The sequence below is a fragment of the Euleptes europaea genome, chromosome 17 (assembly GCF_029931775.1).
Source record: "Euleptes europaea isolate rEulEur1 chromosome 17, rEulEur1.hap1, whole genome shotgun sequence".
NCBI classification, from domain to species: Eukaryota; Metazoa; Chordata; class Lepidosauria; order Squamata; family Sphaerodactylidae; genus Euleptes; species Euleptes europaea.
The window spans coordinates 504,211-530,717 of NC_079328.1; the positions used below are offsets into that span (position 1 = coordinate 504,211).

The window sequence follows — 26,507 nt, forward strand, 5'->3', positions numbered from 1 at the left end:
TCTGCCGCTCATGTGGAGGAGTGGGGAATCAAACCCGGTTCTCCAGATCAGAGTCCACCGTTCCAAACCACCTCTCTTAACCACTACACCACGCTGGCTCTAACGACAGCTCAACCCCAACAAGACAGTTGGGACCACTAAATTCTCCCACTGGGATGATTTCTAATAAGCTTTTGCTCTTTCTGAATGTCTGTGCGTCTCATTTTCTAATACACAGATGGCGAACGAAGCAAGCCCTTGCCCGTGCAACATTGGAGATACTTTTGACTATGAAGGTCTTGGATGTGAAATTCCTGTTGAGCACATCAGTGCCTATCTTTGCAAACCTTCCCTTCCTACTGAGAAAGCCGTGATTGTGATTCACGACATATACGGGTGGCAGCTGCCCAACACCAGATACATTGCTGACATGCTTGCAGCCAATGGATACCTGTAAGAGATTTCCCTCATTTTATCACTGTCTTTCCATGTCCCACTGCCTGTTTTACACAGCATGTTCTGAATGCAAACTGCTACTTCCTCTTATATGTGTTTAAACATTTTTTTCCTTTTAAGCATCAAGTGGCATACCCTTAACTGAAGAATGAAATATGCAGTTCATAATAGTATTTTTCAGCCAGCGTGGTGTAGCAGTTAAAAGCAGTGGACTCTAATCTGGAGGACCGGGTTGGTTTCACCACTCTTACAGCTGGGTGATCTTGGGCTAGTCACAGTTCTCTCTGAAATCTCTCAGCCCCACCTACCTGACAAGGTGCCTGTTGCGGGGAGGGGGAGGGAAAGCGATTGTAAGCTGGTTTGCGACTCCTTATGGTACAGAAAAACTGAGTATAAAAACCAACTGTTCTTAATTTTTAGCCATTGTAAAATGAAAGTCTAATAAGAAAGAAATGAATAGTAACTAAGGGTGGTTGTATTATAAACATTAACTTCAATGTTGGTTGGCTTGATTGAACATGACCAGTACTGTGTGTGGTGTGGTGCTTCATGAAGTTATAAATGCACAACCCCATTGAGAAGGTATTAACTACTGAAGCATTCCTTCTCCTGATTGATACATTCCCTCTTTTTCTTAAGTAATCCTCGGAACATTCGCCTTTATTTTCCACACACAGGTACATCCAGGGTGGGTTTGTATGCTCATGCTGTACTGCCCAAATGCCCCCAAAAGTGGTTGGGGGCCCCTGTTCCCCAAGAGCAGCCTTTTGGTAGCATTTGGGGCTGTGGGGGGAGGCAAAAAGCCCTTTCCCCACGCAGGTGATTTTGCACAGGTTCAGACGTGTTGCGAAGTTGGTTTTTCCGTCTTCCCCATAGCATCATGGTACATCCACGCACTTCCTGGATTTCCCTCAGCTTTGATGCAATGCCATATGAGTAAGAGATTCCCCTCTCCCACCTTCATAGCAACCATTTCCACTGCCCCTGTCCCCACAGCTGCTGTCCCCCTGCCACTGGGGGGGGGCTTCATTTTAATTGGAAATTGAATATTGTTATATCATTATAATGTTACATAGATTGCTACATCAGGTTCTCAGAATTCCCTGCTTTCATTTAGAAGAAACACTAACTTCTTTCATTGTGCAGATATAAGGGGAAAGTCATATCTCTGCAAAAAAGGGGCAAGAGACTTTTATTTCAAATGAAAGCTGGAAAGTCAGAGAACCTGACACACAGATTGCCATAATGTTACAATGGTATAATATTCAGCCTCCAATTAAAACAAAAACAAACAAACCTCCCCAGTGTCACAGGGGCCATTTCTTAGGGACTAAAGCAAGGAAACCTGCCAATGGGATGGCCCCACTGCTGCTGAGATATGTCAACAGCCACAGCAGCAACCACATAAGCCTGTCCCCACAAGGAAAACACAAGTTGTGCTCTGTCAGTGGAAATCTTTCAGTCTGCAGAAATGTAACATTGGATTCAAGCCAATGTTACAGTGCATTAAGTTAGGAAACATCTGCAGCTATTCAATTAAACTATTCGATTAATTCTTGGTATTTACTAAGTGAAATCGCCCTGACCTGGATGGCTAGCCTGATCTCAGAAGCTAAGCAGGGTTGGCCCTGGTTAGTATTTGGATGGGAGACCAGAGGCAGGCAATGGCGACGTCTCTTGACTTGAAAACCCTCTGGGGTCGCTCGGCTGCAACTGGACAGCATTTTCCACCAGTATTGAAATCACATTTACTTTATCTTCCATACAGAGCAATTCTCCCAGACTTTTATAAAGGACAAGAGCCTTGGAAACCATCTAATGATTGGTCCACATTTAATGAATGGCTAAAAACACGAGATGCCAAGAAAATAAACAAGTAAGAGTTTGGGCAAATGCACAGTTACTCCTCCTTGTGTGGATATTCCTAACTTGCTGGATGATGGTGAGTTCAAGTTGTACACAGCAAGGGAGAAGTTGCAGAGGCAGGGCATCAATACCTTTAAACACCTGCCCATGAGAACCTGGAATGCTGGATGCTTCTTTCACGTTAGTTGCATCAGCCTGGTCACCATCACTCCTGCACTGCACGCCAAAGTCTTATATAGAAACCACAAGGCTGTGCAAGATAAGTGAGGTTAAGCTGATTGTTCCAGATAAGTAGCCATGTTAGCCTATAGCAGCAAAATAAAACTGCTGGTCTGATCCAGCAAGGCTTTTCTTACATTATATTCAAAAGGAGTCTAGTGGCTCCTTAAAGACTAATAAAACTTATTTCAGAATAAGAGTCTATAAGCTAGAGGATCTACTGCATTCTCCCAGGGAGTCTAGCGCTGCTGAGCATAGGGGGCTCTCTGCTGCCTGCCGGTCCCAAACACCTGCCAGCTCTCAAACCAGACACTGCACACAGCCGGTCTCCTGAGCACAGGCCCCTCTCCCACCCCAGCTGCTTTTCAATAAGCACAATTTGTCAGGAGGACGTTCGTGGTCTGTTTGTAATGCCTTGTTCGTCCCTTAGGTCTGTGTACCTGTGGCAGTGGTAGCACTTCATAATTATATGGTCGAACTTTTGATTATATTAAATTTTGGGATGCCCATCAAACAAACTGGATAAATAAGGCTGAATGGTTTTTTGTTAATTTAAATTTTAGCAAGGCATTTCTTGAAGGCACGATATTTAATTTCTGTGTGTTAGGGGAAATGTGACTTTAACAAAGGTCCTTCTTCTGCAGAGATCAGATTCGTAAGAATGTATTCTTATTCTCTTCATTAACACTACTGTTCACTGTGCTGTTTTCCTTTTATCTCGGGTTTTAGTAAGAATTGAGCACAAGGGGGTTACTAGAGAAACACATACCACAACATACCAATTAACAGGACAGTACCAAGCAAAAGCTTAAATATAGTCCTCACTCCAAAATACACAAATGCATAACTTGAATATCCGTGAAATATTGATTCCAGAAAGGGGCTCAATTCCGTTGAGACCACGGGCACTTTGGAATTTTAAGAACAAGGAGGGAGCACCATCCCAGAATTAGGGGCCGTGGAGCCCACAACCAGTCACAAAATGGCCACCACAGAGTACCTGGGTTCGATTACAAACGGTCGGAGGTGGCAAAGCGCCCTATGATGGAGGTGGCTGTTTCTGAACAGGCACTCCCTGTGGCCACAGAGAGGAACCCTCCTGGATTCTTCTGAAGGCTCTCCTGTCCGCTGAGGTGGAGGGAAGCCAGAATGGGCTGCCTGTTTTGGTGGAGAAGAAAACGGCTCCTGGAAACTTGCCGATGGGCACCAAGTTAGGGCCAGTTCTTCACTATCCTTTTGAGGGTGAGCAGCAGTAGGGGAAGCCCACTCTGATCACTCAGCCATTATTTCCAGTGCTGTGACAATATTTTCTATATGTTCACTAAGTTAGCTGGTTTAACAAAATTCCATAAGATCACTGATTCAGTTGTCCTATGGTTTATTCCTATTACTTCTTTTTTGGATGGACAGCTTGTGCAAAATTTCAGATGAAAAATGCCAGCTTCATAGAGTCTCAGTAAAGGAGGAGCCAGGTTACAAGGAAAGCCATATGACCAAAGCAATTACAAAAGAACCTAAACAAATGCAACAGATAACAATTATAAAGTGTTTTAAAAATCCACCGTAATAAAAAAATAGTATAGTGTATAGTTACATAGATATACATTTACAAACCACAGAGTACTTCAGATATCAATATACTTCATTCTCAAGATGGTCAGATCTGTGGATATTTAAATCTCGAGCCTGGACTCTGAAAGATGCCCCAAGTTTGCAGAAAAACCTGAAATCTAAAAAAACAAAAACCATTAGGAGGTAACCCCCCCCCCAAAAAATAAAATTAATAAAAGCAGATGATGTAGCAAATGCCCTCTGTGGTCATTGCTCACAGTATCACCATTTGTCATTGCCAACCTCACCGTATGGCCACACTTCAAGCCTTGGTTTCTCTCAGTACAAGGCAGGGGGAGGGGGCAGGGCCCTTTTCAAAGCACTTTTGACCTTGGAAGGAGGAGGAGGGGCAGATCAGATGGGGCCAGGGAGAGGGGGGAGGCCATCAGCCCACCATGAATTGTCCTGGTGGCCACAGTGACTAATCTGCCTCTAAAAGGAGAAACTGTGGTCAGGGATGGAAGCAACCTCTGGGTGACTTGGCCGGTCCCCACCGTGGAGAAAGACAGGGTACAAATGAAATAGTATCGTTGAAGAGGGGGGCAGATAAAAGCTGGGTGGGTGGGAAGGAAGGAAGGAAGCAGGAGAGAGGCTTTGGGGCTTTCAGGGAAAGAAAAAGGAAATAGCTGGGGGGAGGAAAATGAGATGCCCCCCCCACAAGTTCTTGCAGGTCCCCCACTTGTACAAGCCATAAAAATATACAAAGTTTAAGATCCATGATACAGTAGATTGCAAGTTCCCTGAGGTTCAAAAACTCTATTTGTAACTTTCATCAAATTCAATGATGTAATCATCCAATGTCCATCTGACATTTTGATAAATTACAAAAAGTTGCCATAATGATCTCAGTGTTAGAATAAAAGTGCAGAAAGCATCTTGTGTCTGCCTCCATCACCTAGACATAAGATGTGTTCACGTTAATGGCTCTTCCTGTCTTTTAAAGTGAACACCAAGGAGGGAGGAGCATTAATTCATCAATCCTGAAGAGGGAAAAAACCTTCTGACCATATCTTGATTCCCGTCTTCTAAATCATGGCAAGGTACAAAGAAAAAGCAAATATACCTATTAAAACTATTCTCCCAAACCTTTTATAATGTACTGACAAAACCTCCAAACTGTCCAACTCCTATTAGCAACTTAATTTGAAATGGCCTCAACATTGAAAACTGAGGGAGTTTAAATAGTACAGGCAAGATACGTGTGCTTCCTGAAGAAAAGCACATTTAAGGAAACATGCCACTATTGTGCTTTACACATGAAGAATCATGATGCTACCAAAGAAGCATATCATTATATTATAAACATAAAAAGACAATTCCCCAACCAAGAATAATAATTTAGCGTTCTTTTGTTGCTTGTCTGGTCATACAAGCTTGATAGAGTCTCTGTAATGGCTACACACTGAAAAAGATAAAACATAAATGTACAGGAAGGAGAAAGATGTGTGAGTGGATGGATGGAAAGGATAGGAGCAGGTGTGATTTTCTTCCCCCGCACAAACACCCTGGATTATGTTTGTCTTTTGTTGTTGTTGATTAGTCTGCTGTTCACTTACTTTTTTTGTTTTAGGGAAACAGATGTTGTCCTGAAGTATCTTAAAGAGCAGTGTAACATGAGGAGGATAGGCGTCATTGGATTTTGTTGGGGTGGAGCTGCGGTACATCACCTGATGTTGTCGTATTCTGAATTTAAGGCAGGCGTCTCACTGTATGGTATGTGTGAAATAATTGCAGAGACAGAAAAGCAGACTTCTAGAAAGCTGCTTAGGGTTGCAAACTCCAGGAAATTCCTAGGGATTTGGGGGTGGCGGCTGTGTGGGGGAATTTAAGAAAAGGAGGAAGATCAGAGCGGATGTGATGTTACTTCAAATTCTCCATCACGTCCACCCTCTGAAGCTCTCTAGGGGAACTGATCTCAGTATTCAGGAGATCAGCTGCAATTCCAGGACAACTCCAGGCCCACCTGGGGGCTTGCTAGCCTTAGCTGCTTTCCTTTGTGAAAGGCCAAAGCTGCTGAAATGTACAAACTCCTGTGATCTAGGATCAGTTTAGAGAACACAATTGGGGGGGCCTACAACAACTTATGGAGCGAGTGCATCCCTCCCCCCTTTGCTTCCTTCCCTCTCCCCCATTCTTTAACAATCTTCCCCCTCTTTCTCACCCCTCTGTCAATGTCCCCCACCTCTTTTGCCCCCACACCTTCTCTGACAATCCCCCTTTCTTCCTTCTCATTCTCTCCTTCTCATCTATTTACCGACCGACCTTTTCTCTACCTCCCATTTTGAGCCATAATTTATTATTTATTTACTTCATTTATACCTCACCTTTCTCCACAGTGGAGATCAAAGCAGCTTACATTATTCTCGTCTCCTCCTTTATATCCTCCCAACAACCTTGGGTGGTAGGTTGGGCTGAAAGTATGTGACTGGCCCAAAGCACCCAGTGCTCTTCCACGGCAAGATGGTGACTTGAACCTGGGACTCCCAGACCCTACTCTAGAGCTCTAGCTGCTATACCACACTGGCCTTCACAGGGTGGCTGCTGTTGAACAGTAGCAAGCAGCCAGACCTAGGTGAGTCATGCAGTCAAGTGGTATCAAGTTACGTAGAGGTTGCTGCGAGGCCTAGGGTTGTCAACCTCCAGGTGGGACCTGGAGATCTCCCAGAATGACAACTGAACTCCTGATGACAGAGATCTATCCCCCTAGAAAAATGGCTGCTTTGAAGGCTACCCCCCCAAAGCATGAAAGAAATCTCTCAGGGTCCTACACATGAGAGAACTCGATCTTCTGCTCCCCAAGTTAGGAAGAGGTGTGTTCTGGTAATTGGGGATTCCCTACTGAGAGGGGTAGAGTCTAAAGTATGCCTACCGGACTTGTCGTCTCGAGAGGTCTGCTGTCTACCAGATGCACGCATCCAGGATGTGACAGAAAGGGTAGGAAGACTCATCAAGCCCACAGATTATTACCCTTTCTTGCTCATTCATATGGGAACAAATGATATTGCCTGACATAGCCCTGAACGTATTAAAAGAGACTCTGGGTAAGAAGGTGAAGGACCTGGGGGCGCAGGTTGTGTTTTCATCAGTTCTGCCTGTCAAAGGTCGTGGCTTAGGAAGGGAAAGAAAAATACTACAAATTAATGACTGGCTGCATAGATAGTGTCGTCAAGAAAGGTTTGGATTTCTGAACCATGGCTTACGCTTTCAATAAGAAGCTCTTCTATCGGGAGATGGTTTACACCTCACGAAGGAGGGTTTTAAACTAAATCATATGGGGGAGCAAGACAAAAACTTAAATCCTAGAATGCTGACAATAACTGGAGACGAGAAAAACAGAGTTTCACTTACTGTAACTGTTGTTCATCTGGTGGTCTTCTATGCAGGCACATATTGGGACTGCGCAGGTGCAGGCCAGCCACGGATAAGATTTGTCAGCGTCTAGCAAAATCAGTGGGTTATAGATCAAATCAAGCCTGAACTGACCCTAGAAGCTAAAATGACTAAACTGAGGCTATTGTATTTTGGTCACATCATGAGACGACAAGAGTCACTGGAAAAGACAATCATGCTAGGAAAAGTTGAGGGGAGCAGGAAAAGAGGAAAACCCAACAAGACATGGATTGACACAATAAAGGAAGCCACAGCCTTCAGTTTGCAAGATCTGAGCAAGGCTGTCAAAGATAGGACATTTTGGAGGACTTTCATTCATAGGGTCGCCATGAGTTGGAAGAGACTTGACGGCACTTAACACACACACACACACAGCAAAATCGAAAGTGAGAGTGCTTCCCCCTCCCATTGGGGCATGTAGCCTTCCCACCCAAATGCTCACAGGACCCAGGGGGAGGGAGTGTAAGGGTCTGTAAGCTTTTGCTTCGTGTGTCCCCCCCCCCCGGCTCATAAAAGCAGTCCAGGCCTTTTGCCTTTCCTTGGTTCAGGCGCTGCGTCCAGCAGGCCCCAGGTTGTAATGTCTCTTCCCACCATCCACCTCCCTTGCTCTCTCCGACTCCCTCCCACCAGCTATGGCCTTGGTGTGTAGATAGCAATAACGAGCTTCCTGAGATCTTTGATGTTCCTGTACCATGCACAATTATCTCGTAGATTCCCATAACATACATTTGACATCTGCTTCCCTGTAGGGGTTATAATTCTGTCTTTGTGAAATTGCTAGCACTTGCAACTTTGCTATTGTAAGGCCTATACTAACCTGAAGCTTCCAATAAAGTTCCTTGGTTCTGCATGACCGTCTGAGCAAGTGATTTTATGGAGTTTGCACAGGGAGGTTGGGAACCCTCACATTAAGTTGCAAGTCCTCTGCCTCGTTGTCCTGCTCCTGTACCGTTTTTGGACAGCTATGGTAGGCAATGGGGATGACAACGACAAGAAGGACAGCACCGTACCCAAGCAGCCCGATCCGGCCCCTTTGGAAGGGAAGTCAACTGGGAAGACGCCCAGTGGAGCTGACTCGGGATCGGGTCTGGGTACAAAGCCCAAGTCTACCCGCTTGAATACCTGGCTGGAGTCTCCCCGGGGTTGGTCGCTCCCGCAGAGTGATGCGCGGTCACGACGGACTGCGGTTCACGGGTTGGGGTTCGAGGACGATCCCGCCCGAAAGGAAGCCCTGCTGCTTCACCAGATGGATGAGGAACGGCAGCGCTGGCAGGAGGAGCGCCAGGAATTACTGGACCGGATGGATGCCATGAACGCGGTGATTCTGGACATGGCTCAAGCCATGGACGACCTGAAGGTACCGACGCCACCCGTGGCTCCGGCGGACGGAGGGCAGCAACCAGGCCCACCGGTGGCTCCCGCACCTCCCATCCGTCCAGCTCCACCGGCCCGCCAAGACCTGAAGATCACGTATGATGGGTCGAGTGACCAGCTGATGTTTTTTATGGTACAAGTGGACATTTTTATGCGGGAACAGACCCGGACCTTTACCTCTGAAGAATCCCGGGTCCAATACGTGGCGTCTCTTCTACAGGGTGAAGCGGCCGCCTGGATGGTACTGCAGTATGAGCTCTGCTCCCCGGTCTTGCGAAGTCTTGATGACTTCATGATCGCCCTTCGACACCGTTTCAAGGACCCGCATTTGGGTGAGCGAGCAAAAACCGCCTTGCTACAACTGCGTCAAGGGACTAAGTCGGTCACGCAGTATGCAAGCGAATTTCAGTCGCTCTCGAGTAAAATTTTGGACTGGAGTGAAGCTACCAGGGTGCAGTGTTTCCGCGAAGGTTTGAACCCGGAATTGCAACACTGGGCTTTCATGCAAGGTAACCCTCCTGATGTTGAAGGGTGGGTTCGTCACGCCGCTGACATCGAGAACCGAAAGCAGCTGCTGCTCCTGTCCCGGCAACGCACCGGACGGGAGACCAAGACCCGTGGAGACAGGCCCGGCTGTCCGAAGGACTCTCGTCCCCCCTCGGGGGGAGGACCATCCGTGACCGAATGCCGCAAACGCTTTGAGAGCGGGGCCTGTCTCGTTTGCGGGGGAAGAGGACACTTTGCCTCTCAATGCCCTTCCCGACCCGGACGTCCGGGACCGTCTCGTCCGGCAACGACCGAACCTGAGAAGCCCCCTCCCGAGGGGCAACCTCGCCGCCGGAGCGGCGCACCGAGCCGACGGGGCGCACCCTCGGCAATGCATGCACGCACTGAGGTCGAAGCCTCGGGCACTTCTGGCCCATCGGGGCCACGGATTACAAATGAAACCTTTGACTCATCGGAGTCACGGATTACAAATACCGTGTCTGCTTCCTCCAGCGAGGAGGAGGACTGGGACATGCCGGCAAAAAACGCCGTCGGTCTGCTGTAAAGGGGGCTCCTCAGCAGACCGCTCCGAACGTTGTGCAAGGAGCTCCACTGATGGTAAGCGCTCAGGAAGACAATGTGTATGTAAAGGTCAATCTCTCGTTGCCAAAAGGGGGGCCCATGTTAGAATTTACGGCCCTAGTTGACTCGGGTTGTGCCCGCACCCTGATAAGCGAAGAGGCTGCCCGACAATTGCAAGTTAAGCGAAAGCGGCTACCTGAACCCATCCGCTTTTCCCAGATGGATGGCAGTGACTTTAAAAAGGGGCTTGTTACTCACCGCACTGCCGCGGTCATCATGGCTGTAGGGGAGCATTAGGAACGGCTTTATTTTACCATTGCTCCCATTGCCAGGCCCGTTGTTTTAGGGATGAACTGGTTGCTGGGGCACAATCCTTCCATAGACTGGATCGAGCGGACGCTCACCTTTTCCCGCAACCTGTGTGAATTCCATGATAAAGACCGAGTGCTTAAAACTCCCGCAGCCGCCCTCGTGGGGGCCCCTTCTATCAAAGCTTCCCTGCCCCAGCTCCCCAGCGAGTATTCCCAGTTTGCCGATGTGTTTGACGTGCGGGAATGCGACGAATTGCCCCCCCACCGGGAGACGGACTGTGCTATAGAAATAGTGGGGGATGGCAAATTATCCAAAGGGAAGGTCTACCCCATGAGTCCTAATGAAAAGGCGGTGTTGCGAAAATATTTGGACACCAATCTAGCGCGGGGCTTTATCCGCCCGTCAAAGGCACCATACTCGGCCCCCGCCTTCTTTGTCAAGAAAAAGACGGGAGACTTAAGACTGTGTATTGATTTCCGTAGACTGAATGCTGTCACTCAGTCTAATGCATACCCCCTCCGTCTCATTCCAGACCTTCTCGCACAATTGAAGGACGGCCGAATCTTCACCAAATTGGATTTGGTGGAGGCTTACCACCGTGTCCGCATACAAGAAGGGGACGCACCAAAGACTGCCTTCTCAAGTTGTTTTGGAATGTTTGAGTATTTAGTGATGCCGTTCGGACTTTCGGGGGCTCCGAGTGTATTCATGCAATTGATTAATGAAGTACTTCATGATTTATTGTTCCGCGGGGTGGTGGTTTTCTTGGACGATATCCTCATTTATACGAAGACCATGAAGGAGCACGTACAACTGGTGCGCGAGGTGCTGCAGCGGCTGCGCGAGCACAAACTGTTTGCTAAGGTTTCTAAATGTGATTTCCATCAACCCTCCATCACTTTTCTGGGGTATGTGATTTCCCACCAAGGCTTAGAGATGGATCCCGAAAAGGTTCGGGCGGTAATGGAGTGGGACCCCCCCACCACACGCAGACATTTGCAGCAGTTTTTGGGCTTTGCTAACTTTTACCGAAACTTCATCCCTAACTTTGCCCAGGTAGCGTTCCCTCTCACTTCGCTCCTGCGTACAAAAGGGAAAGGGGCGGGAGCCACCTTGCCCTCTGCTAGGTTGCAATGGACTTCGGACTGCCAGCAGGCTTTCGATACGCTCAAGCGGCTTTTCTCGTCCGAACCCGTTCTCGCGCACCCTGATTGTGAAAAACCTTTTGTGGTCCAGGTCGATGCTTCTGACGTTGCCATGGGGGGGGCCCTCTTGCAACAGGATGAGAACGGTCAGCTGAAACCTTGTGCCTATTTTTCTAAAAAGTTCTCCCAATCCGAAATCAACTGGGCCATTTGGGAGAAGGAAGCCGCAGCTGTTAAACATGCCCTCACCATTTGGAGGCATTTCCTGGAGGGGGCAGAGATCCCTTTTGAAGTTTGCAGCGATCACAAAAACCTGGAGGCCTTAAAAGGGGCTAGAAAGCTCACCGCGAAACAGATTCGTTGGGCACAGTTTTTTGCCAAATTCCGCTTTGTCCTGAAACATGTGCCAGGGAAGGACAATGCGTTAGCGGATGCTCTTTCTAGGCTCCCCCAATAGCGCAATGACTTTGACCGGCCGGTAGATTCCTTGTTTACCCCTGAACAGAGAGGGGAAGTCTCGGGACTTGCAGTAACCACCCGGTCCCAGTCCCACCGCCAGGATTTTCCTCCCCTCAAAGGAGTCCCGGAAGCTTTTCAACAGCGGCTCTGGGACGCTTCTTTGAGGGAGGCGGATCAGCAGGTTCTCCCCACAAATCTCGACCGACAGGGCTCTTTTTGGTTGCAGGGGGGTAGGCTTTATGTCCCTGAAGTACTCCGAAAAGAGGTGCTGGGAATGGTCCACGGGGCCAAACTTGCGGGGCATTTTGGGTTTGTGAAGACTGTCCATTTACTGCTGCGTCAATTTTGGTGGCCAGGTATGAGAGCCGATGTGGAGTTATACGTACGCAGCTGTCCCATTTGCGCCACTGCCAAAAAACGAATGGGAAAGCCCCCTGGACTCTTAAAGCCTCTGGAGACCCCGACTATGCCCTGGGAAGTGATCGACATGGATTTTATCACTGATTTACCCCCAAGTGATAACAGGGGGTGATAACAGACTTATTCTCTAAACAGGTTCACTTTGTTCCTTGTGCGAGGCTACCATCGGCCCAAAAGTTGGCTAAACTGTTTATTAATCACGTGGTGAAGTATCATTCGATCCCGAGGAAGGTCCTCTCCGACAGAGGGGCCCAATTCGTTGCCAAATTCTGGAGGGCCTTCCTAAAAGTCATGGGGGTGGAGGAACAAGGACTCTCTTCAGCCTACCACCCCCAGACCGATGGTCAGACCGAACGTGTCAATACTGTGGTAGAATGCTATCTAAGGTGTTATGTCAATTACCACCAGGACGACTGGGTAGACCTACTGCCTTTTGCTGAATATGCCTATAATAATGCCCCCCATTCCTCCACAGGTTTCAGTCAGTTTCATGTGGTTTATGGAAAAGACTTTGGGCCCTTTGGTTCTCCTACCATCACTCCTGAACTTGAAGGGGTGCAGGAGGTCCAGGATTGGGTACAGGTGGTGCAGACCACTTGGCCCTGGCTGCAGAAAAACCTGGAAAGGGCCAAGCGCAAGTACAAAGACCAGGCCGATAAACATCGGTCTCCGGGGTGGGAACTCAAGGTGGGAGGGCAGGTTTACCTTTCCACAAAGAACCTACGTTCACTTTGGCCTTGCAAAAAGCTTAGTGACAAGTATGTAGGTCTTTTCCCCATCACCCGAGTGATCAACGACGTCACGGTGGAGTTGGAACTCCCCAAGTCTCTTCGAGGGGTACATCCGGTGTTCCACATCAGCCTACTTAAACCGTACATCGCTGCCCCTCACTTCCACCCCCTCCCTAAGTCCAAAATTCCTACGGTTGTGGGGGGGAATCGCATCTTGAAGTTTCTAAAGTATTGGACTCTAAGCTGAAAAAGGGAAAATTGTTCTATCTGATCCGCTGGAAGCACCTGGGGCCCACCCATGACGAATGGGTGGCCGCTCCCCATGTGGCGGCTCCCCGCCTGGTTCGAGAGTTTCACTCTGCCTATCCTGACAAGCCTCGTCTACCCGGACTCGGGGGGCCTTAAGGGGGGCAGAATGTAAGGGTCTGTAAGCTTTTGCTTTGTGTGTCCCCCCCCCCCGGGCTCGTAAAAGCAGTCCAGGCTTTTTGCCTTTCCTTGGTTCAGGCGCTGCGTCCAGCAGGCCCTAGGTTGGAATGTCTCTTCCCACCATCCACCTCCCTTGCTCTCTCCGACTCCCTCCCACCAGCTATGGCCTTGGTGTGTAGATAGCAATAACGAGCTTCCTGAGATCTTTGATGTTCCTGTACCATGCACAATTATCTCGTAGATTCCCATAACATACATTTGACATCTGCTTCCCTGTAGGGGTTATAATTCTGTCTTTGTGAAATTGCTAGCACTTGCAACTTTGCTATTGTAAGGCCTATACTAACCTGAAGCTTCCAATAAAGTTCCTTGGTTCTGCATGACCGTCTGAGCAAGTGATTTTATGGAGTTTGCACAGGGAGGTTGGGAACCCTCACAGGGAGCACTCTCCCCTCCAGTTCTCCAACCTGCCACCACAGAACCAACCACGTGTATTGCGGAGAGGTCCCACAGCAGGGAAGGAGGGCGGGATGTGTGCCTGCATAGAAGACCACCAGATGAACAACAGTTACAGTAAGTGAAACTCTGTTTTTCATCTGCATGGCGTCTATGCAGTCCCACATTGGGAGAGTAGCAAGCTCGCTTACCAGGATGGTGGGTGTGGGACAGTCACCGAAATAATGACTGCAAGACAATACATCCCACTGCTGCCTCCGTAGATGAATCCATGTTGACCGCATAATGCTTAATGAATGTAGAAGGGGTCGACCACATTGCCGCTCGACAGATGTCCCGGAGGTCGATTTTAGACGAAATGCGACGGAGGCAGAGTAAGCTCTTGTGGAGCGTGCCTTGATCATGTCTGGGCAATCGAAGTGTGCTCTCTCATAAGACAGTGTAATGGCTGTGGTAATCCACCTTGACAAGGTCTGCGGAGATGCCCGGTGTCCCTTGCGGTGGCCACCAAAGCAAATAAAAAGGTTATCATCTACCCTAAAGCCTGTGGTTCTTTGCAGGTAAAAAAGGAGGACCCTACAGACATCTAGAGAATGCAGAGGCCTTTCCACATCGGAAGATGGATTTGGAAAAAATACGGGTAGTACAATATCTTGGGAAAGGTGGAAAGAGGAAACCACCTTGGGCAAAAATGAAAGTTTAGGTTTCAGAACCACCCGGTCCACATGAAACGGGTGGGAATGACAAAGGGCCGCGGGGTCGCTGATCCTCCTGGCCGAGGTGATAGCAACCAGAAAGGCAGCCTTATACAACAGTAGGGATAACTCACATGTAGCCAAAGGCTCAAAAGGGTGTTTCATTGTGCAGGGGGTTGGACTAGATGACCCTGGTGGTCCCTTCCAACTCTATGATTCTAAAAAATGAAATACTGAAGGCGCAATCACAAACCATTCCTATGAGAAGGGAAAATAGGAGGAGCCTAAAGAGGCCAGGGTGGCTCCATAAACAGCTTTTTAAAGAGTTGAGAAATAAAAAAGACTTATTTAAGAAGTAGAAGAAGGGCCTTATAACCAAAGATGAATACAAACAAATAGTGCTTGCAGGGAGAGTGTTAGGAAAGCTAAAGCTCAGTATGAGCTTAGGCTAGCGAGAGATGCTAAACGCAGCAAAAAAGGGTTATTTTCCTATGTACAGAGTAACAGTAAGAACAAGGACAAGATAAGCCCATTGCGGGGACCAGAACGTCAAATTGTAACAGGGAAGAATGAAGAGAGGGCAGAACTGCTCAATTCCTACTTTTCCTCAGTCTTCTCTTGCGAGGGAAATGATACTCAACATGGCATTAACAGAACACATGATGAGGGAAGGGAGTTGCAGTCTAGGATTGGCATTGGGGTAGTGCACACACACCTAGTTTCTTTAAATGAAATGAAGTGCTCAAGGTCAGATGAATTGCACCCAAGGGTACTTAAAGAACTTGTGGATGTAATTTCTGAGCCTCTGTCCATTATTTTTGAGAAATCTTGGAGAACAGGTGAGGTTCCAGAAGACTGGAGGCCGGCAAATGTTGCCCCTATCTTCAAGAAGGAGAAAAAGGAGGATCCGGGTAACTACCGACCCATCAGCTTGACTTCTATAATGGGAAAAGTTTTTGAACAAATCATCAAACAGTCCGTCCTTGAGCATTTAGAAAGGATGGATCTGATTACTAAGAGCCAGCACGGGTTTCTCAAGAACAAGTCATGTCAGACTAACCTTATTTCCTTCTTTGAGAAAGTTATTACCTTGCTGGATCAGGGGAATGCTGTAGACATAGTTTATCTAGATTTCAGTAAGGCTTTTGATAAGGGTCCCCATAATATTCTTACTGACAAATTGGGAAAATGTGGTTTAGATCCTGTTACTGTTAGGTGGATTTGTAATTGGTTGACAGATCGCACCCAAAGAGTGCTTTTTAATGGTTCCTCATCCACTTGGAGAGGAGTGACTAGTGGAGTGCCTCAGGGATCTGTCCTGGGCCTGTTTTGTTCAATATCTTTTTAAATGATTTGGATGAAGGACTAGAGGGGATGCTTATTAAATTTGCAGATACTTGTTATGTATGTATATAGTTAGGCGATATGCAGGGGGAACTTAGGAGCTTGAGTCCTGAACGAAGGATCCTAAGTCCTGCATGCACCATTGGTCCTAAGCCGGCGTGCGCCATTGGTGACCCAGGGTTGTTTCCCCCTATCACGGATTGGGGGGAGTGGCCGCAGGCGGCCAGGGGTGCATATAAGCAGGGCCGTTGCACTGTGTTCTCTAGTTCTGTTCCTGTTCACAATAAACGCGGTTGCTGTTTGAACTCTGTCTCTGACCTCGTGTGCCCTCCCCACGCGGACTTAACAGTGGCGATGAAGGCCGGTAGGCAGTCCAGCTACCCCTGCTGAATCACTCTCGCTGAAATCTGCTTTGCATTTCCGCGACCTCACAGTGCCCGGTAGGCAGGCTAGCTCGCCTTGGCTGATTCATTCCGACACATGGGAGACGAAACACACCGCATGATGGCCACCATTGGATCCGTGGAGGCGTTCAACACTTCCCGCCCCTGCGAGTGGGAAAGCTACGCTGAACGCATCGACATCTACCTGACCGCCAACGCAATCACGGACGCCGAGGTGAAGCGCGCCGCATTCCTTAGCGTTTGTGGCCCCCGGACGTTCAGCTGGCCCAGAACCTCCTGGCCCCTGTGAAGCTGGGCGACACTTCGTTCGACGCCATTATGAAGGCTCTCGGCGAACACTTCGCTCCGCAGCCCACCCAGATGGCCCGTCGCCTGGACTTCCACTTGCGGGTCCAGGAATCCGGAGAGTCCGTCGCCAAGTACCTCGCAGCACTGCGCCAGATCGTCAGGTTCTGCGCATTCCCGGACCTCGATGGGACTCTTCGGGACCGGCTCACCTTCGGCCTCCGCAACGAAAAGGTCCGCCACCGCATTGTTGCCAAGAAGGACTCAACCCTGGCCACCACCATTGAGGAGGCCACCGCAGCCGAGTCCACCGCCAGAAGCGACCATATCCGGGACTGTGCCACCGCCACGCAGCCTCGCAAAGTGGCCCCTGTCCATATGGGGACGCCAGCGATGGCGACTCCACGGACGAGACCCACAAAATGTCCGCCAGGCCGCACCGGTCGCAGGGCCCCAGGGCTTGCCCGTGCGGCAGCTGCGGCAACCAGCACAACCGCCGTTCCTGCCATTTCCGCGAAGCCAACTGTTGGGCTTGCCACATCGCGAAGGTCTGCAGCTCTGTGAAGAAGGGCCGGCCGGCAGGCCTGGACAGGAAAGATGGCACTGCTCAGCCCGTCCATGACCTGGACGATGACGAGCGCTCCGTGCCATGCCGCTGCTGCCACGATGCACAGCTGCACAGCATCCACCTCCACGAAGTACACGGCATTGAGAAGGTTTCCATCTCCGTCCGGATTGAGGGTACCCCCTGCGAAATGAAGGTCGACTTGGGCTCGGCCCTCTCCCTTATCTCTTGGGACACCTTCCGCGACCTGGGGCACCATGCCACCCTTCTCAAGCTGCAGCCGTGCGACATCCTCATCTCCGACTACCAGCATCGTCGCGTTGCCTATGTGAACATCCAGTTCCAGCAAACGTTCCGGCCGCCTCCGCCTCATTGTGGTCGACGGGCCCCGTGCCAGCCTCCTGGGCCTCGAGTGGTTCCCGGCCCTTGGGATCAAACCCGCGGGCATCCACCGCATCTGCTTGCCCGCCCTCGACTCCGTCTGGATGGAGTTCGAGGATGTCTGGAAGGGCCCACTTGGCTGCTACAAGGGGCCTCCTGTTTGCCTGCATGTCGACCCCTCCGCCACCCCAAACAGCCTCAAGCCGCGCCGGGTCCCATTCGCACTCAAAGACCGGATCAACGCAGAGATCGACCATCTCATCTCGCAGGGCGTCCCGGTGCCTGTCCCCAATGCCAAGTGGGAAACCCCGATCGTCATGCCCCTTAAGGCCAACGGGGATGTCCGCATCTGCGTGGACTACAAATGTACTTTGAACAAGGAGCTCCAGAGCCATGCCTACCCGGTGTCAGTCGTCAGCCACCTCCTGGCCTCTCTCGCCAGGGGCCGGGTGTTCGACAAGCTGGACCTCGCCCAGGCCTACCAGCAGTTGCCGGTGGATGAGGAATCGGCTAAGGTGCAGATGATAGTCACCCACCGGGGGGCCTTCCGGGTTATGCTCCTGCAGTTCGGGATCAGCATGGCCCTAGGCATCTTCCAGAACCTCATGGAGGACCTCCTCAAGGGCTTGGCCCAGCAACACCACCCTCCATTCCTGTCCCAGCAACACTGATGCGTTCCAGTGCCACGGCACAGGAGCCAGCAGTCACGCTGGAATGTGAGTGGCCGGAAGACCGACTTTCCCCCGGCAACATGTCCACCGTGGACGGCTCAACAGAGGACGCCCCTGCCACCGCAGATTCGTCCCTCACGCTGACTTCCCAGTCGGCAACTCCCGTTCCTATGCCTTGTCGTTCTCAGCGCACCCAAGCACCACCGAGCCACCTAAAGGACTTTGTGTGTTCTTGCATTGTCCGGACTTAGGGGGAGGGGTGTTATGTATGTATATAGTTAGGCGGTATGCAGGGGGAACTTAGGAGCTTGAGTCCTAAACGAAGGATCCTAAGTCCTGCATGCACCATTGGCCCAAACTGGCAAGCGCCATTGGCCCTAAGCCGGCACGTGCCATTGGTGACCCGGGGTTGTTTCCCCCCATCACTGATCGGGGGGGAGTGGCTGTAAGTGGCCAGGGGTGCATATAAGCAGGGCCATTGCACTGTGTTCTCTAGTTCTGTTCCTGTTCACAATAAATGTGGTTGCTGTTTGAACTCCGTCTCCGACCTCATGTGTCCTCCCCACGCGGACTTAACAATACTAAATTGTGAGGGGTAGCAAATACAGTAGAAGACAGAGCCAGGATACAGGATGATCTTGACAGGCTGGGGAATTGGGCTAAAACCAATAAAATGCATTTCAACAAAGACAAATGTAAAGTTTTGCATTTAGGTAGGAAAAATCAAATGCATATTTATAGGATGGGGGAGACTTGTCTCAGCAGTAGTGTGTGCAAAAAGGATCTTGGGGTCTTTAGTAGACCAAACACTGAGCATGAGTCAGCAGTGTGAATCGGTAGCTAAAAAGGCAAATGGGATCTTGGGCTGCATCAACAGAAGTATAGTGTCCAGATAGCGCGTAGTAATGGTATCGCTTTATTCTGCTCTGGTTAGACCTTACCTAGAGTATTGTGTTCAGTTTTGGGCACCACAATTTAAGAAGGATGTAGACAAGCTGGAACGTGTCCAGAGGAGGGCAACAAAGATAGTGAGGGGCCTGGAGACCACGTCCGATGAGGAAAGGTTGAAGGAGCTGGGTATGCTTAGCCTGAAGAGGAGAAGACTGAGAGGGGATATAATAACCATCTGTCATATGGAGGATGGTGCCGAGTTGTTTTCTGTTGCCCCAGAAAGTCAGACCAGAACCAACGGGTTGAAATTAAATCAAAAGAGTTTCCATCTTGACATTAGGAAAAATTTTCTAACAGTTAGAGCTGTTCCTCAGTGGAACAGACTTCCTCGAGAGGTGGTAAGTGCTCTTTCCCTGGAGGTTTTTAAGCAGAGGCTAGATCAGTGATGGCGAACCTTTTAGAGACCGAGTGCCCAAACTGCAACCCCAAACCTACTTATTTATCACCAAGTGCCAACGCCGCAATTTAACCTGAATACTGAGGTTTTAGTTTAGAAAAAACTCCCCTCCCCCTCCCCCCGCTAGATGGCCATCTGACAGCAATGATGATTCTATGACCTTGGGCAGTTGATGGGAGGGAGGGCATCTTGGTCATCTTGTAGGCATGGAGTAGGGGTTACTGAGAGTGTGTGGGGGAGGTAGCTGTGAGTTTCCTGCATTGTGCAGGGGGTTGGACTAGATGACCCTGTGGCCCCTTCCAACTCTATGATTCTATGATTCCTTAAGTTTGGCTAAGCCATACAGCAGCCATCTCTTCTTCTTCTCTCTTTTCTATCTCATCTAACTTACTTCAATTACAGCATGCCATACTGTCGCTTGGAACAACATCTGTATAGCTTTTAAGATCTGCAACTATGTAATAGCTGAGTATTATACAGCCAGCTAGATTTATTGTTTTATTTGCCAGTTTGCCTATTTGCCTATGTAACCAGTACTTTAATCTCTTTTTTGAACTTTTCTATTAATAAAGCTTTTTTGAGCTTTATGATACTTGAGTTTACTGACCTAACCCAGTGATTTCGGTTACTCCACTGGTACACGGCAGGGTCTCTGCTGCCACAGCTGTTCCATGCCTTCCGTCCCAATGCTTTGATAGACAAGCAGGAGATTGCAAATATTTTAAATAAACTCTGTGCTTCATTTTTATAACTGTAAATTACTCAACTGAATGTAGGTTTCTTTTTTGCATTCTAGGAGTTATCAGATTGGCAGAGGACAGGTACAATTTATTGAACCCCACATTTTTCATTTTTGGGGAGAAAGATGAAGCCATTCCTCTAGACCAGGTACGTTGTTGTTTTTTAAAAGCAGACTTGTTGAATCATCTCAGGGCCCTCAGTAAATGTTAGGAAATCTGTGATCATTTCTTTGCAGCATTTCTAAAAATAAAAATAGCTGCTACGTAGGGTCCTGATACAGATTGAGACTGTGATTTGAAATAGATACCTGCCTTTTTTCCTTCCAAGGAAAGAGTGCAGGTGGGGGGGGGGATTGTTTTGACTGGCAAAACCATGCAGGGCAAAACCATGCAGGGCAGTGGTGGAAAGTTAACCCCGCTCTCCTCACCCCCGAGCCCACAATTGGAATCAAAGCCCCACATGGCTGCTATTTTTATTTATGAACCACTACACAGATCTCCATCATCTCACCTTAGTTAGATCTTCAGTTACTGGGGGATCATAGTTTTGGATCCTGACCTCACATTCACCCTGGAGAAAGGACTGAGTGGTAGGAAATTTACCAGGATCCATCCCTCTTTCAAATTCTGAAGTATCTTGAATTCTTTGTCCAGAGGTGATGATGTGTATTTAACAGTGCTTAAGGTGATAGGAAAGAGGCACTACTACCAGAGGTATGCATATTAATTTATAGTCATGTGTCCATGGAAGTTTTTGTACTGAATCTTTTTACCCAACTAAGTGGTGCACAGCCAGTTTTGTTGGCCTTTGGATTGGGCAAGTAATAATCTTCATATTATCTTTACACATATCTACTTCTTAATGAGAATCTTTGATGCCTGTTAAGGATGTTGGTGTGGATGTGTGTATTGTATAGGGTACAGAATGTGTACAGAATTTTGCTTTGTTTGCTTTTCCATATTCATATTTTCTATATGCATTTTATCTTGAAAAAACTTGCTTTTGGACATGATAAATTGTTAGTCTTTCAGAAATAATGTCATTAGTTCAGTACTAATAATTTTCTGTTATAGGTCACCATACTAGAACAGAAACTGAAAGAGCACTGCAAAGTTGATTTTGAAGTTAAAATCTATCCAGGTCAAACACATGGATTTGTACATCGCAAGAGAGAAGATATTAACCCCAAAGATAAACCCTACATTGAAGAAGCAAAGAGAGACATGATGGACTGGCTATATAGATATATTCTATAGACAGCATCTATGGAATTTATAAGAAAATGCTATCACAACACAGAATAGTTAATCAAATTTAACTTAAACACTACATGCATTTTTAATTCAACACTAAGGCAGATTAACACCAACAAATACTCTTTCTCCCTGCTCAGATAATCCCATTTTGAGTTTTGCTGTGGGAGGGAGGGTGTTAGAGGTACCTCACAGAGAATTAACAGCACCTTTGTTGGCAGTTAAGGACTTTTCGCTATCTCTTAGCCTTGGACTTCATAGGGGGACAATAGATGGATGGATGGATAGATAACTAGATAGAAGTAGTTGAAGTTGGTGAAGAGTTGGTTTTTATACCCTGCTTCTCGCTACCTTTAAGGAGTCTCAAAGCGGCTTCCCTTCCCCTCCCCACACCTTGGGAGGTAGGTGGGGCTGAGAGAGTTCTGAAAGAACTATGATTGGCCCAAGGTCACCCAGCAGGCTTCATATGTAGGAGTGGAGCAACAGACCTAGTTCCCCAGATTAGAGTCTACCACTCTTAATCACGCTGGTCATGAACATTTTCCCTTTCTGCTGCTCTGATGCTATCTCTTTGATGTGTAGATTGCTATTCACAGGGGATTTTCCTTCCTTCCCACTGACACCTTCTCTCCCCACTTCTGTTCTCCATCATGGCACCATGAGGGCAGGATATGCATCCCACATCTCTATCCATCCTAGCTACTTAGATTCGAGTCCAGTCTTTCCTGTCTAGAATGGAGTTTCTTACAACAACAATAATAAAGAAATAATAATAATAATAAATATAATAAACAATATTAGTTTTGCAAGGAACTTTCTTAGCAGCACAAACCAGCTAGACTCTGCTGCGTTATGTGCCTTGAGCACTCTGTTAACCTAATATTCCAACAACCTTCACCCAACTACAGTTCCTAAGATTCTTTGGTGGGAAGCAATGGCAGTAAAACTGGTATAAAACTGATGTATAATGTGATTATGACTATCCCCTAAGAGCAATGTCAGACTTTTCTTTCAATAAAGAGAACGGTCAATTTGATTTCTAATTCAATTATTTGTAGTTTCAATGAAAATAGTTATCAGCTCTTTCCAGCATAATGGTCTGTATCCTTCTGCTCTCAGCAAAGTCTGAAGCCTTCTTCTAGTGAAAAAAGCCTGCAACTTTAGTTCTTAGAAATACTAATGCTAACAGAGCTCAGAATTGGAGAAGAGCAATGTTGTAAAAAAACGGGGGACATATTCTAGAATAGTAATTACTGGAAAATGATCCCTATCTACACGATTGCTCACACAGAAGTCCTGAATAGACCTCCTTGTTTGAGGGAAGACAATTATATAATCAATAACACTACTCCCCCATGGGCAACAGAATGTAAATCCATCTGGGCTATCATGGGGAAATGCACAGTTTAAAATGGATTTACCAGAGGAGGTAATAAAGTTTGCCGGAAGTGCCCCAGCATGATTTGCTGAAAAATCTTTGTATTGTCTTATGGAAAGATGAGTTGCATCAAGATGCATGGCTGATCTTAAAGAGACATAATCTTTCCCTATTCTAGCATTAAAATCTCCAGCTAGAAAAGTTTCTGCTAGTGGGTAGGAAGCTTCTAGGTGTACAATATAATTCGATAAAAGTATACTATTGAGTTTGGGAAATTACATGATTCCTGTGAGGGTGAAAATACACATTTATAAACAATATGGTAACCCCAGGTAATTTGATATGAAAACCTTATGCCAGGGGAGGACAGGCTGGAAGAGCCACATATGATGAGCAAAGAGAGTGTAGCCAAGCGGTTGCCATCTCCTGAATTGTAACCAAAGAGACACGTGCCACCGCCATCCCCAGACGGGAGTCAAGCCCAGACGTCATGGACAGAGGCCCCCGTACTACCCAGCCAAACGGACATGGAGGAAAGCCCTCATGTAGAACCAGAGGAAATCAATTTTCTCTGTGTCCAGATCGTGTCTCCAGCAGTTGCCATCTTGCAGAGAGCGACCAGACGTGCAGGCAGCCCACCCCACCCTCCATCTGCATGACTGATGGCCCATCAGAAGTCTCCGAGATAACAACAGCAGAAGATTGCACCTCTGGAGTTGAATGAATGAGGCACCCGGGCGCAACCCTGTAAATCATTGTCTTGGACTGTATAATCGCAACTACCAAAGTTTCCTGACCCTCCCGGAATGTGCTTAGTCAATGGATTAGGTGTAGCCCGTCTAAATTGCCCATTGCCCTACCACTCAGCCGACCATCAAGGTCTTTGTTCATACCGGGAACCACAAGGGGGTAATCTAATTATCCCCACCCCAGAAGGGTATATCTGAGGACACCAGTATACACTCAGTAGCTATCTCTCTCCTCTTCATACTTGCTGTACTCTGTTGGTTTGCGTAAGCGCTGCCCGACCACACATCCCTCCCGCCTTGCTGGCCAAGCCACGAGAATCCCCTGCCCCCCTTTTTCTCTCTCATCTTTGCCCCACGGAACCCAGGACGCTGTCTTCAGGATCAGGTGAATATCGCCCCTCTTCAAAAGGACCCTGCCACATTGGCGAACGTTCTGTTTTTACTACCTTTACTTCTTAGGCTCTGTATGTGTGTTATGAAAGTTGCTGTTTTGCTTATGTGTGTGCATATATTAACTGAGTAAAAATCTTTTTAACTAAATCCACTGCCTCTGCCTTATTTTGAGGGTCATGGTACGGACTCTGGTATACATAGGTTAGTTCCTTTTTAGTTACGTCATTTGCCAGTTATTGATTTGCTAATTCCCCATATAAATATTCATAACAGCAATTTGGCTAACAAGAGGTTGTGAGCAAATAACATAAGCCCCCACTGTGATGATCCTGGGAACCAGCTACAACAGAAGGCATAGTGAACAAAATAGAACCTTTTAAATACAAATCTGTTTCAGACATTTCTCTTGTGATAAAATAATATCAAACCTGTTCAAAAAAAATTGAGGAAAATAATTGTCACTTGCTTTCCTTTTCCAACCAGTGATATTCCAAGAGACAATGTTTAGAGCAGTGGCCTCATTAGTTTTGATTAGTCAATTAGTGGCAGTTGGCTTTTCTAAGGGCCCCTACTACGCAAGAGTAGAGGGGATTTGTTTGCTCTGTCATTTCTAGTCTCCCCCCTCCGAATCCACAAAAATAACACCATTTTAACTTGGTCTAAAACAGAGGGGTTATCCGTTGAGTTCTGTACAGGAGGCCCAGAAGTTCTGGGCTCAAAATCCTTGAGGTAGCAGCTGGGTATCTCGTCCTTGTCTCCCTTAGCAGTAGCAGAGGAAAGAGTAAAGATGTATTATTTAGGTGGAGAGAATTTGCTGTCTGTAAGGAATTAGGTAATACAGAGTGTGATAAAGCTGAAGTGGGCTTAGATAGAACCACCTCTGCATTAACCACTACAGGAGTGGAGGGCTGAGACAATAATACAGAACTGTCCTTTATTCCCAGGAGTCTATGGCTCAGTCGCTTTAGTCTATCAGTGATCTCCCTGTGCTCGGCAGCAACTACTAATCAGATCTTCCTCAATGTTGTCTTGGAGGAGACACTCTGCCCCTGCCTCTGTAGGGGCAGGAGGGTCAGCCCAGCTAATTAAACCATGGTGAAGGGTGCTGGCTTGAGTTCCCTCAGGAGGCTTCTCCACTGCTACCAAACCAGAAGGGTATCATGTTTTCAAATTAAGAAGTGGAGATAGTATTATATTCTCAAACACCCACGATGGAAACATTCCTTTGGCATTTAGAAAGCGTTTCTGCTGAAGAAGTAATGAAAGGATAGCTGGACAGTGAAAGGTTAGTAACCATTTACGTGCCTGGTGGGAGTTGTTAAGAGTCTTGGTTGATTTCAAGTCCAGGTGTCTAATTCTGCTGCCAAATAGAGTTCTCAAATGCTGTGCAGCGTGGAGCTTTGTATTCCAAGGAGGAATATGTGTCCGTTGTGTCGGTGGATATTCAGACAGATCTTATGAGGCTGTAAAACTAGCTGATAAGAATCACCCTGCTCTGCTAGGTTGGTGTGAGCTGGAGCGTGAAAGCCTCTGTGGAGCAATTCTCTGAAATGACTCAGCACATCTTGGCTCCGGGTTGTTATGCTACATTACCAGCTGAGTTAGGTGGTCAGACTTTGAAAGCACTGCATTTGGGCAGTCAATTAAAAGAGCTTTTTCAAGGTACTGCTAGAGCTTTCAACATTTTCCTCATGCCATAGCATTTGGGTCTCCTCTTTGATCCACACACATAGCATTTAGGTGGAGGGCCTCAGTGGAGTTAGATAAGACTGCAAAGTAGTTTGAAGTTATTAGCAGGAGCAAAGTAGTCTCCAATCCTGCTTTATTTATATACTGGAGGGGAGATTGGATTTCCCAGGTAACACATAGATTGCAAACTCCCATCTTTTGCACACCTGATTTTACATACCTCTTTTTAACCCCCTCAGAGAGTCAGGTTTCAGTGTCAACTGAGGACTACTTCCCACCCCATACTGCCCAATCACAGCACTAAGCACTGCTGTGAAATAAGCCAAAGAAATGTTTTTAATGGCCTCTCAATGCTTGGCACTATTTACTGTTAGCTACCCCTGCGGTAAATTGTGACGGTGTTCCTGAGGTACCCAGTTATAACCTTTCCTGCCCTTCATACCAAGGAGGAAAATCAATTTAATACAAGAAAAAGATTTTACAGTGAGCAGAAATTGTTGTGGTTTTCAACATATATAAGGTTAATAAGAGTAGATACTGACAAACTGCAGCATTAAATTGAACCTTTTTGGTATTGAGTTTGTGTTTCCCCGGGAGAGTGACATCCGGGAGAGTAGATTGCTTGCAAAAAAAAAAAAAAAAGGACGCCAGGAAATGTAGGCGGCAAACCCATAAACAGATTCCAGCAGACGGCAAATC

General features: G+C 47.5%; 1 protein-coding gene across 1 annotated transcript; it reads left to right on the top strand.

The window, feature by feature from the left end:
* Positions 1–217: 217 nt before the first annotated feature.
* LOC130489118 (carboxymethylenebutenolidase homolog) lies at positions 218–21,634 on the top strand. Its single transcript, XM_056862847.1, has 5 exons — positions 218–432; positions 2,204–2,311; positions 5,702–5,844; positions 20,402–20,493; positions 21,420–21,634. The coding sequence occupies exons 1-5, from the start codon at positions 218–220 to the stop codon at positions 21,600–21,602; spliced, it is 741 nt and encodes a 246-aa protein (XP_056718825.1). The 3' UTR covers positions 21,603–21,634.
* Positions 21,635–26,507: the final 4,873 nt, after the last annotated feature.

What these genes read in the sequence shown, in the direction of transcription:
- LOC130489118 (XM_056862847.1), top strand. Translation starts at nt 218, where the DNA reads ATGGCGAACGAAGCAAGCCCTTGCCCGTGCAACATTGGAGATACTTTT. An exon ending in GATGCCAAGAAAATAAACAA is followed by an intron (nt 2,312 to 5,701) that starts GTAAGAGTTTGG and finishes TTTTTGTTTTAG; the next exon opens with GGAAACAGATGTTGTCCTGA. An exon ending in GGCAGGCGTCTCACTGTATG is followed by an intron (nt 5,845 to 20,401) that starts GTATGTGTGAAA and finishes TTTGCATTCTAG; the next exon opens with GAGTTATCAGATTGGCAGAG.